This window comes from Sceloporus occidentalis, unplaced genomic scaffold (assembly GCF_023333645.1).
Source record: "Sceloporus occidentalis isolate IW3139 unplaced genomic scaffold, rSceOcc1.0.p SCAF_1, whole genome shotgun sequence".
In the NCBI taxonomy this organism is placed as follows: Eukaryota; Metazoa; Chordata; class Lepidosauria; order Squamata; family Phrynosomatidae; genus Sceloporus; species Sceloporus occidentalis.
In genome coordinates this window covers 115047415-115059857 of record NW_028316981.1, presented here as the reverse complement: position 1 = coordinate 115059857, position 12443 = coordinate 115047415, and the positions used below count along the sequence as shown (strand labels likewise).

The 12443-nt window shown below is 38.1% G+C and overlaps 1 protein-coding gene across 3 annotated transcripts in view; it reads left to right on the top strand.

Moving 5' to 3' along the window:
* GABRA1 (gamma-aminobutyric acid type A receptor subunit alpha1) overlaps positions 1 to 12443 on the top strand; it is a 45628-nt gene that overhangs the window by 18622 nt on the left and 14563 nt on the right. For all 3 annotated transcript variants that reach the window (XM_089532087.1, XM_089532077.1, XM_089532095.1), the window contains exons 4-7: positions 1939 to 2006; positions 5418 to 5638; positions 7452 to 7534; positions 10625 to 10768. In XM_089532087.1, coding sequence (XP_089388213.1) covers positions 1939 to 2006; positions 5418 to 5638; positions 7452 to 7534; positions 10625 to 10768 — 516 coding nt within the window. The remainder of the gene's footprint in view (positions 1 to 1938; positions 2007 to 5417; positions 5639 to 7451; positions 7535 to 10624; positions 10769 to 12443) is intronic.

Genomic DNA, 12443 nt, shown 5'->3' with positions numbered 1-12443 from the left:
GTCACTGCATGACAGTGTAAATACAATGGGAATACTATATTGTTCTTCACTTCCTAGACATATGAAAAAAAAATCACATATCTTGTTCTCAGTCCAAAACTTAGTTTCAACCAGAATAGACCCAGGCAATTAATAGGGACTGGGAAATTAAAACGTATGTAATTTATACTGATTAAATGGGTCTAGTTTAGTGGGAAGGCACAGTTAGACCAAGGCCTTTATTTTTCAGTTTACAAAAAGCATGCTGAATTGTTAAATTCAATCCAGACTCAGGGCCTGAACAGACAGGCCAAAATAAAGCTGTTTTGGGTCACTTTGGAGGCATGCTGTTTAAATGATGCCTGTGTCCTAAGAGGCCAGAAGCCGCATCAAAGCCATGCTCCAGTCCTAAGGACAGGAATGCAGCTTTGGTGCAGCTTCTGGCCTCTTAAGATGTGTGTGTCATTTAAACAGCATACCTCCAAAATGACCTGAAGCAGCTTTATTTTGGCATGTCTGTTCGGGCCCTCAGTCATACTTAGGGCAGAACCATTTCAGTCTCTGTGATTTATGCTTGTTGTAACCAACATTTTTCCTATTGATTTTACTAGGTTAATTCTAACAATGTGTAAGTATGGATCCAGTCCTTTGGCTCCGAATTACCTCAAGGCACCCAGCTTAAACAGCTCATAAGAGAACAACATCAGTAACATTGGCCCGGTACAGACCGCCCAAAAAGGGTGGTCTGCCAGCGCCCTGGTTTGTTCTGCGAGGAAGCTGCAGCGGACAAACCATGTGGCTTCCTCATGGAGCATAATGAACCTGCAAAAAGTGGGTTCTTTTTGTGGCACCATAATGACGCCACAGTGTGCCGATGGTGTATTCTCGACGACATTATGGTGCTGCGATGTGCGGACGCTAGGCGTCCATTGTGTCAAAATGGCGGTGCCCATCTGTACAGGGCGCCACCATTTTGAAGTACGGAAGACATACTAGGGTTGCAGGGCATCTGAAAGCGACACCCCAAAGCAAACCTAGCACGTCATCAAGACATGACACAAGGCCCGTCTGTACCAGGCCAATATCTTACCCATCTCTTCTTATGGTTTGAGATGGGAAGATGGGGAATAACAGATTAAAATACAGCAACAAATAAATCTATAACATAGTTGAAGATACAAACACCAATTAAAAATATATAAAAATATATAAACAGATCATGACATCAATTAAAAAGCACACATATTTAAATCAATCAAATTATAATTATTTAATAACCACCCAGAAATCCTGCCAGAAAAGATTGGTCTTTAATGCTGTGTTAAACTCAGACAGCATAACCAGCTGTTGAATCTCCTCTGGCAGGTCCCTCCACAATTTGAATATGGCTGAAGAAATCAAGGCCTTTCAATATAAAGAATAAAATGGGGAAAGGGTGTATTCACACCAGCATCATTTCTCTTGTTAAAGCTCTCCTGCTAAACTGACAAATTGTGTGTGTGTGTGTGTCTCAGAGCAATTCGAGGGCATGGCAGGACTCTGATTGAGAACAAAGGTTGGGAGGAATTTTTAAATGCACACAGATTGTCTCCAAATGATTCTGTGGATCTGAGCCTGACTAATCAAGAACATGTTGTGTGGGCCAGTTTTGAACATAGGAACCTGCCTTATAGTTAGACGTTGGGGCTATCCAGTTCTGTATTGCCTACGGTGACTAGAATCAGCTATTTAGAATTTTAAACATGGCTTTTCCTGCCTCTGTCTGATGTTACCAGAAAATAAACCTGGGACTTCTACATGCAAAACATGAACCCTGCCACTGACCAATAGCCTCTCTCCTAATTTTTTAGTGCATCTAATAAAAGCCAATGCATTCTCTATTTGGGCAGAAGCTTTTGGTGTTGAATCTAATACAAACTATTGATATGCACTCACTGTCCCAATTTCCTGCTTCATCAGAGCGTGTAACTGCAGTGAAAACTGATATCTTTGTGACCAGCTTTGGACCGGTTTCAGACCATGATATGGTAAGTAATGTCCTATCTTCTTTCAGTTTTTAAAATTTACTTAACCTCCAGGAAAGGTGTGAAGATATGAACTAGCCTATGGCCATGTTGTCTTGTCTTGTTTTCAATATATTGCAATATACTGTATATAACAACTGTATATAAACATATTTGAATATTCATCTTAAATCCCAGCCTCTAAGTTAGACAAACCAGTTCGTATGAACATTTTCCCACTGAGCAGGAAATAGAAGGAAAGGTTTGCCCATAATGAGCACATCACAAGGTGAAGTGACATTCAGTAGACCCACTGAGGGAAATAGAGACAATAGTGGAAAATGCCTGATTATTCCAACCATGACTTAGAACAGTCACTGATAAACCAAAGAACTGGTGCCATATTGTTTTATTGCACAATGCATTTAGAGGATGGGGTTTCCATTCATTCTTCTTCACTCCAAAATAATCTCTATATCCAACAAATGTTTTATAAGGTTAAGGTCAGGCCTGACTATTTAAGTCTCTGAAAGTTTGATCATCCACTTCACAGGTTGGAAATGTACTTTTAATGAGAATGATCATGACTGACATGCTGAAGCAATCCATAACTGATCAGAGGTAGGACCATAGAAAGGACCTTATGCGTGGCTTCAGCATATCACTATAGTTTTTTTGTTCTTGAAAGTTAAAAATAAAACAAAATCAGCCTTGGCTTGCCTTAAGGACTACCATGTTTTGTTGGGCATATGTTTTCATGGATACTTTGTCAGAGGTTTCGGATATATCTGATGAAGTGGGCTGTAGGTCATGAAAGCTTTTGCTAAACAAAATCTGTTAGCCTTTAAGGCAGTACTTCTCAAATAGTGGGGCGGGCCCCCCAGGGGGGGCGCGAGGCTCCGTAAAGGGGGGCGCGAGGCTCAGGATACAGTGTTATGCAGAGGTGTACTTATAACAATTTTATAGACAAATGATACTATTTACAGTCGCGTGGGGGCGCGAAATGTTTTCTTCTTCGTAGGGGGGGCATGACAGAAAATAATTGAGAAGCACTGCTTTAAGGTGACCTATGACTTCTTCTTGTTGTTTTGTTTTGCTGCAATGGAATAACAGAGATATCCTATGGAATTCTTAAAAAATAACATAAATAACTCTGAACTTTATTATAGAAAGGCTCAAAGGCAAACTAAAACCCTGAAATGCATCAAGGTATTTCCCTAGAAACTTGTGGTAAACCACAGAAAACACTTTTCAGTCCAAAGAAACACTTGTAAATGCTGAGTACTGATTAGTAAACAGGCCATTATATTGCATTGGTTAATAATAAATAAAGAATTAAGGAGGCCGATGAATTTGTAAGACTCATTCTTTATACCTGAGATTCCACAGTGCTACATTTTTCAGGTGGATGCAGTTATATGTATGGAATGTATGTTTGTCTTAGATAAGGTGCACTAGCTGCAAAGCAATTTTCTTTTGGGAGCTACAAATACTGCTGCAGAATTAATTTTTGAATACTCCTTTTATGAACCTTTAAATATATAAAGCATGACTATTGTTTCAATACTTTTGGAGGCAGAAACCCTGTTGCTGTTAACGAATTCACTCATGCTGTTCTCCAAAGCAACCCTTTATAAACCATTAACTTTTCTTCCTAAATCTCTTTGTTATACTCTATGCAGGCCGAGCTATTATTATTATTATTACTGGATGATGGTGGTGATGATGATGATGATGATGATGATGATGATGATGATGATGATGATGATGATGATGATGATGATGCAAGGAGACTGTAATTGTGCCTATAGCCCCTATAGTTGTATAAATCTCATTTCAAGTAGCTGGGTGTAATAATATGATGTATACAATTTTGAAGTATATAGGTCATTTGGTTCCTTCTTACACATGGTGGGGGTCTATGCACATTGGATCCAATGTAAATGTCATGTCCATTATTATAATTGCCTTTTTACCTCAGATACTCGGAGAGGACAAAACTGAAGATATAAAGCTAGGTGCCATGAGTAGTCTTTTTAAAAAACAAAAAGTTTCTTCATGGATCTTCCATTGTAGTTGAAAGTGTATCCATTGGTGACTGTAGTTTGGTGTATCATTCCTTGCAGCTGACATGTATTTTATGGATCTCTCTCTTTAGAATCAAGTCATTGTAACCCTGCTTAGAGATGGGGACAAAACTGCAGATTCCATTTTCTGTTTAGCATTTCACAAGTTTAGAAAAAATACTGAATTTCTGTCAGTGGAGCTAAAAACTGACATTGTGAAATAACTAATTCAAAATGGTTATTGCTTATTAGTTAGTAGGAGACTTGAAGTCTACTAAAGGAAACATGTACACTCCCCAAATCGCCTCTTTCATTTAGTTCTGTGCATCTGCTTGGAGGCCTGTGAATCCAGGAAATGCTCCTAAATAATGGCATAAAGATAAATGATAAATGTTTTAGGATGGGAGCTAGGGCTTGTACGTTGGTTTGGATAAGAAGCAATCTGGGACCCATGTGTAAGCTGCTCAGACACATTTGATGAGATTCACAGGATATAAATACAATATGCCTATATATTTGAAAGTTTTGATAGGCTGTTTTGGCTTCACTTTACAACAATGAAAATATTTACTATGAAAAGCCAGAATGAATGTGAGGTTTGTGTGTCTGGGTTGCTAGAATGGGGTTGCTAGAAGTTGATTATCTATGACAGAGAAAATTAAGGGTTGAAACAGACCCTGCAGAACCTCCCACTGAAATATTCCCTTTGGCATCAAACCTAATGTCTTGACTTCTGCAACTTCTTAACACCACTAGAATGGACACCTAGGCATTCCCAAAGAAGGGGTAATGCAAAACCAAAAGAAGAGGATGAAAGAGGCCACATGGTTGCATAAAACATTGTATTTTTGTACATCCACTCATCCTAATTTGCAGAATGCAAATTCTACTCTTTCTCCTCTTGGGTTTTTTAACTGTTGAATTTAACTTATTCAAATAAAGGGAAGTCTTCTGTAGAACCTGACACTTGGCTGAGATCCTACACCAAATAGGCATGTGTAACACTCCACCTACATAGTTTAACATGCCCCTGAACTCAGTATCTGTCAAGTCCTGGGAGGGTGGTGGTGGTGACTGTATGAAGTGCAAACTGCTAGGGAATGGCTTCCTGAACCCAGTCTAAAAAGGACTCTGCCCATAGCCAGCTGAACTCCCATTTATTTGTAGATTCAGGGCTCATTTTATGAGAGATAGGGCTCATTTCCTTCACTTATCCCCTGCGTTCTTGCCTTCAAAATTAAATGGCAAACAAGATCAATGCATGCTTGTGATTCCTTTAAACTCAGCGTTGTTATTGGAGCAACTTCCTCTTCAGTGTTCCCACTGTAAAATGAACTATTTTTCAAAGTTCCCCATTATCTAATTTTAGGAATACACAATAGATGTATTTTTCCGGCAAAGCTGGAGGGATGAAAGACTGAAGTTCAAAGGACCCATGCAAGTCCTCCGGCTTAATAATTTAATGGCCAGCAAAATATGGACACCTGATACATTTTTCCACAATGGAAAGAAATCAGTAGCACACAACATGACTATGCCTAACAAACTCCTGAGGATTACAGAAGATGGAACTCTACTCTATACAATGAGGTGAGCACTGCAACATGGCATCTTCTCATTTATGAAATAGGTAGAATTTTACATACTGAAATGAAGGACATATCCCCAAAAGGATAAGTTGATACAACTGATTTTTCTTCTCATTTGTGTTTATCTTTTCACTTTCTGACCTTTAAGCTTATTTAGTTCCACTCAATTCTCTGGGATGCACAAAAGGCTTCATGTTTCACTGAACAAGTTTGGGGATTAGACCTTTACAGCTCAGTCTTATGGATGAGCTGTAGCTGTTGTGGCATAATCAGTAATTTGCACACTGGCACAAATCAGCACCATGAGAAACAGGGCTTGGTCTCACTTGGCAGCCCCAACGCACTCACTAGGGGTGGGGAGAGGGAACCAAGAATGGCATACTGCCTTTACAAGTTCCAGCGCAGCTAAACATCTCATTGGATAGAGAGCATAGATAGACCTTTCTGATCTGCTTGGGCAACTCCAATAAATATCCTTGTTTTGTAGTCTGAAAAAGACTGTCTTTATCCAGGAAAGATACAAGAGGGAAAGTCTTTTTTAAAAACAAAATGGTTTTGGTCTTTCCTGCAGAGGTGGGGAAGAGTATTCTTTTAGGATAATGAACACCACCTTGAATGCAGTTGATGTCATCTGATTTCAGAAGCTAAGCATGGACAGGTTTAGTTTATACTCAGGGAAGAGACCACTGGGAATCTCTGATGAGGGCAAGGAAGGAATCCCACTTGAACACCTGGAGAGATGCTGCCAATTAGTCCCAGTTTTGGGGACAAGGTTGGATATAAGTAAGATGGTGATGATGCTCTTTTTGTTCTCCAGAAGGGGGAGGAGAGGTGCTGGCATTATTGGGCTAAATCAATGGTACCCAAACATTGGTCCTCCAGATGTTTTGAACTTCACCTTCCAGAATTACACTGTTGGCCAAGCTGGCTGGGTTTCTGGGAGTTGAAGTCCCAAATTCCTGGAAGACTAAAATTTGGGAATCACTGGGCTAGATAGGTGAATAAAGCACCTCCAGTTTTTCTTATGTTACCTAGCCTAACATACATATTCAGTCATCAAATTTTCTATGTGATCTTGGGTCAATCATTATGTTTTTACTTAACCTGCGATGTTATTATGAAGACAGAATCAGCAATTGGATGGATAAATTACTTAGAAGAAGGATAGGATACAAATGTAAACAATAAGCAATACATTTCTGACTCTCTGTATTCAGTCACTTTCTGCTTTGAATGTAAAGATCAGAAGCTGAGTAACTTGATACTTCCCAAAGTAGTGAATTTTGGGTTGGGGGGCATTAACTAAAGTTCTAGTAGAAATTTAACTTTATTAATATCTTCTTCAGTTACAAATTGCAACTCCTTATTCCAGAGAAGCCCTACTGAAATGATCACTGGAGTAAACGCGTTGGATACTGGCTTTTATGGCATTATAAATAAGTAAATAAATAAAATATTCCTGGCTTCTCAGTTTACCTGAATAGTTCATTGTGAATTTCTATCCTGCTAGTGCAATAGAAAAACTGAATGTCCCAGTATAGCATATATAGAGCAATTTTGGGATGACATGAACTGTGGTATAAGATCTACATTCTACTGATGAATGTACAAGATAATTTAAATGGGAAGTGAAGAAGGAACGATCCAAATAAGCAAATGTATTTCTGCCTGTGCAAATGGTTGTTTGACAATGCGTTAACCTTACTGCAATTGAATACATGTTTTTTTTTAAAAAAATATTATAAATTGCATTAAAGCCACTTCTTGATCTAAAACTGTTGTCTTGTCCACGGCTTTCCCATCAATCCTGACAGGCTCACAGTGAGAGCAGAATGTCCAATGCATTTAGAGGATTTTCCCATGGATGCACATGCTTGCCCACTGAAATTTGGAAGCTGTAAGTTAACTTTAAAAATCCCTTTCCCCCTCCTCACCTTCTTTCCACAGGCCAGGCTGTCTTGGAACCTGGGATTTTATGTGTGTGCACATATTTTTCAGTCTCTGTGGGTTTTTTTTCTTTTAATGAGGATTTTCTACATGAATAAACATAATCCAATAGCTGGCACAGGCAATAGCCAAAGAGAGAAAATGGCTTCTCTACAGACATGTGGAGCATACAGTATATACTCAGGTATAAGTCATGGAAATTTTAGTCAAAAAATTAACCCAAAAATATGAGCCAACTGATCCATGTATCAATGTAAGTACTGTACTTTAACTCATAAAAAAGGAACTATCCCCTGGTGAAAGGCAAGAGCATAATCTGTCCTGGAAGCACTGACCTCCCTTCAACTCTCTCATCCATCCTTTAATGTGAACACAAAAAGTTATGTCTGCTGGAATCTTGTAAGTTCTTTGGCACCATTTTATTTTGCTCCTTCCTTTAGATCCTTTGCTATATGCCCCTAGGTTTTACCTTCAACTTATCCACAGGTCATATTAAAATCCATAATTTTGGTCCCAAAACCTGCCCTTGACCTATACACGATGTCAACTTATAGGTAAGTGCTGTGAGAAAACAGCAACTATAGATGGAAACTTTCCAATTACGTTTGGCTGCAGTTACATTTTATCAGACAAATCTTAACTTCAGTACTAATGACAAAGAATGCAAGGACTGGTTCTCAAACATTTTTGAAGAAGAAGCCATTATTTTATGCTATTTCTATCCATTTAAAATATTTAGAGATCAGCAGGATGTTTTAAAAGGTCTTGATGAAACCTGTCAGTGGAGTCTTATTCAAAAAATGGAAAAAAAAAGTGTGTAAACCATTAGTAAATCTTTATCTACACACCTCATTGGAACAGAGGCCTTCTCTCCATTTTGGTTGAACCTCCTCACCAGAAGACTTTCTTATGTCTAATTACTAAAAATGAAAACTGGCATGAATTTTGGTAGAACATAAGCATGTGACGGGTGTCTGTTCAGTTCAGCACATCAATGCAACCCCGATGAAACATCAGCCTTTTGTTCCATTTGAGGTTCCCATGGTGATGTTGCCTAAAAACCTGGAGCTTAAATCTGGAATTGACCATTAAGGTGGAGGGGCCGTTAGAACCTTCAGCCAAAGAGTACCTCTGGTGCTTCTGAATAAACTATAAACCCAGGATTCCATAGGATGCAACTGTGGCAGTTAAAATAGAATAATAGTGTTATCACTGTGCAGTGTGAAAGGGCTCCTAAAGATCAACAGGGCTCTTACCAGTGGTTATCATAAGTAAGCACTAGTGTCCCTTCAGGTTGTCATTTCATGTTTTCTCTTCAGGACTCTGCAGACTACTTTGAAAACAGGGCCAGGGGCAAGGAATTGGAGCTTGTGGGAACAGAGAATTATCAAGAGATGCTTTACCCCCAAATTCTCTCCTAATATACTCATTATTCATTTTGGGAATCCTGGGTGTCTGCTATTGTTTGGAGCTTCAGTAGCCCTCCTTGCCCTCACATCATATCCTTTAATATAAGCCATATATTGTAACATAAGCCATATCTTATATTTTATTCTTCCACAACATATCAGTTTGTCATCTGAAAAATATGCCAAGGGATTTTGTCACACCTTTGAGACTAACTATGAGAAAGTGGTTGTAACATAAGCTTTTATAGACTTTTCTATTTAAGAAAGTAGACCAAGTCTACAAAACCTTATGCTACAGAATATTTTGCTCAGTTCTGGAGGTGCTAAAAGATCACCTTGTATACTGATATTCCAGACTAACATGTCTGTGTCTCTGAATTGATTTGAAAAGTGTTGGAGGTGATTGCAGCTCCAATAATCTTCTTCCTTTTGAAAATATTAGCATTCCAAAAGAGGTTCTGGTGACAACACTGACCTTTCAAAGAACTAGTGCACACTATTCCTGTGGGAATGTTAATATACTGGAGTTCCAGAACAATAATTCAGATATTTTAAGAGAATGCAAATGAGCTTGTCAGTGGCAATATTTAGTGCTATTTTAGGATTCAGTGCACTAGTTCCATTATTACTTCTTATTGAATTTTTAAATGGAATGAGTTACAGTGAACTGAAAAATATTGCCATTGCCATGTGGAGAGATAGGAGTGGTGGATGAGCTCCAGATCTTGTGCTACTCTTCCTTAAAAAAGAAGTCCTTTAATAAAGTTAGACTACAACATATATTAGATAAGAGAAAAGCAAAGACTCTGAGGTGTGTGCCATAGAATTTCAGTTCAAATCAGCTTATCAATAAAGCAGTATCATGGCTTTGGGATGAAAATCTGAACTGTCTAAAGATCACCATCTGGTGATCAGATGGAGTAAAAAGAAGCTCTAGTGTATATGAATTTAAGATTTATGAATATTTGGGTGATTCTCCCTATTGGCATACATTGAGTCATGAGTGAGTGATGTAGGAGAACTCACCTTTACTCTTACAGGTTGGTTTGATATGCTTGGGAACATATTTGGGAAAAGTAGTGATTTCAAAAAATGTAGCGACCTAAATGCATTGTAATACAAGCACCCAAGGACTAGCATAACATGGATTTCTGCATTTCTTCCTTGCAGCACTTTATTAACTTGAAAACCTCTTTCAGAAAGTTGCCCCCAGCCCTCTAGAGCAGTTTTTGGGGGTACATAGAGAGCTATGGGAAGGGAGATTGTTCACCTCGTAGTTCCACTGTTAGCAGAACCATCCTATTGGATCTTGGGCAGTGTATCCAGAAGACTCTTGGAATATCTGAATGACAAATATGTTTCTGCTATTCTGTGGTGTGTAGATGAATCACTGGGGAGGGGGCAGAATATTAATATTAGCATATACTGTAGTGTTCTGCTGTTTAATTCATTGCATTGTTGTTGATGTAAAAGAAAGAAAAATAGGAAGAAATATCTCTTTGGAAAGATGGGCAGCCAAGCAAATGTTGTGTGATCAGAACTGGAATGGCCATTGTGTCCTCCCACTCCTTTTAAAAACAAACAAACAGAAAGTCACACCTTTGGAAATGACTTATTTCCTTCCCACTTAGATGCTTACACAAAATCAGAAGTAGTGTACGAGTGGACAAAGGAACCTGCACTGTCTGTTGTAGTAGCTGAAGATGGGTCTCGGCTGAACCAATATGATCTCATGGGACAAACTGTAGATTCTGGAATAGTGCAGTCCAGTACAGGTGAGTGATGACTATGATCTTTCTCATCATGCCAAATCAATGAAAATAGTGTAGATAAGGAGTGAAATATATAACTATTGCATAAAATGGATTTTTTAAAATTGTATATACTCCATGGATTTTTAAAAGATAATATTAACCCACAAAATAGAAAAAAAATAACCGAAAACTGCAATAGCGTGTGTGTGTTTGTGTGTGTGTTCACATATCATTAGTCAAATCCAGTTTGGCCTTGATTTTTTTTCCTCCAAGTAATAATGGCATTCCTTAGTAAACAGATTCGCTGAAGTTACTCACAGTGGTATGTTGATTATCTAGATGTAGTTTGTTTTTTCCCTTGGACCTCTCAAAGTATTCTAGTCTCTATCTTCAAACCAACAATTGTTGATCCAAGTGTGAAGGTAGGAAAATGTACAGCAGTCTTGGGACAATTATTTGTCCCAACTAGAGCGTATCCATTGAATCAATGAGAACACGTGCATGCACTCTATTCAGTGGGTCTCCTATAGTTGGGGCTTACATAGTAAGGAAAGTGATTTTAAAAAATAAAATAAAAATAAAAATATTACCTCAACTTCCTAGTTCTGTGATGTTAACTATAATATTTGGTATCCTGTTGAGTGGTTTTTCAGAAACTCAGAATCAGAAACTGACAGAGCTCTAAGCAATATTCCATCATATTCTGTAACAATCTGGGTTATCCAAACAACCAAATTAGTTTATTTTGCATGACCCTGAAAGAAAAGACCAGCTTTGATTGGTGAGATCAGGAAAAGTTCTCACTACTGTTTGGTCAATAAACTAAGCCTAATCACTCTTTCATGGAGAGCAAAAATTCTTGCTGGAGGAGTTGAATCCATGGTCTAAGGCTCTGTACTATATATCTCCCTGTCACACACATATGCTTTCCGTGTTAATGATGAACTGTAAATAAGCTTCTAAGAGAGTGTTGGCTGTATTAGAAATGTGCCCAGAAGTTAGCAAACAAGTCATTATTTCCACCCAAAGAAGTTTGGCATAAGGAATCGTCCACAGGTCCTGCAGATTTCTTTCCAATCAGAAATGTTTTTTTTTAATGGGAAGAACATAGTTAACATTCAAGTCACTATTCACAGCATTTTCTCAATGCTGTCAGAAATGAGGCAGCTCAGGCAGAAAGAAGAAGAAGAAGAAGGAATCCCAATTTGAAAGACATCAAGAACAAAATTAACACAATGGATTAAAATACATTAATCACTGTTATTTATGATTAGTGCCAAGTTCTGCACAAGTTGTTTGCACAAACTCAGAAGGAACAAAACATAAACAGGAAAAAAGAAGCAAAACAAATAGGAAAAAAACAGTTGTCTTATGGAAGGAGCAACATCAAACATTAAATTTCAAAGAAAAATTGTAATTTTTATTTTACAACAGTTCACAACAGGGATTTGCACCTTTTAAATTGCTGGAGAAGTCTTCATCAGCAATACATTTAAATTATTGCTAAGGATAACAGGAGAAGGAATAATAGAAACCTAACAAGAGAGAAAATAAATTGCATATATATGTCTGTCTATCCATCAAGGCATCGTAGACAAGCACTCAAACAAAATCTAGGGTAAATAAAGGGGGAGGAAATTACACAGTTAAAAAAAACTGTATTCTGCACATACATGACTCCAGATTTACTTTTGAA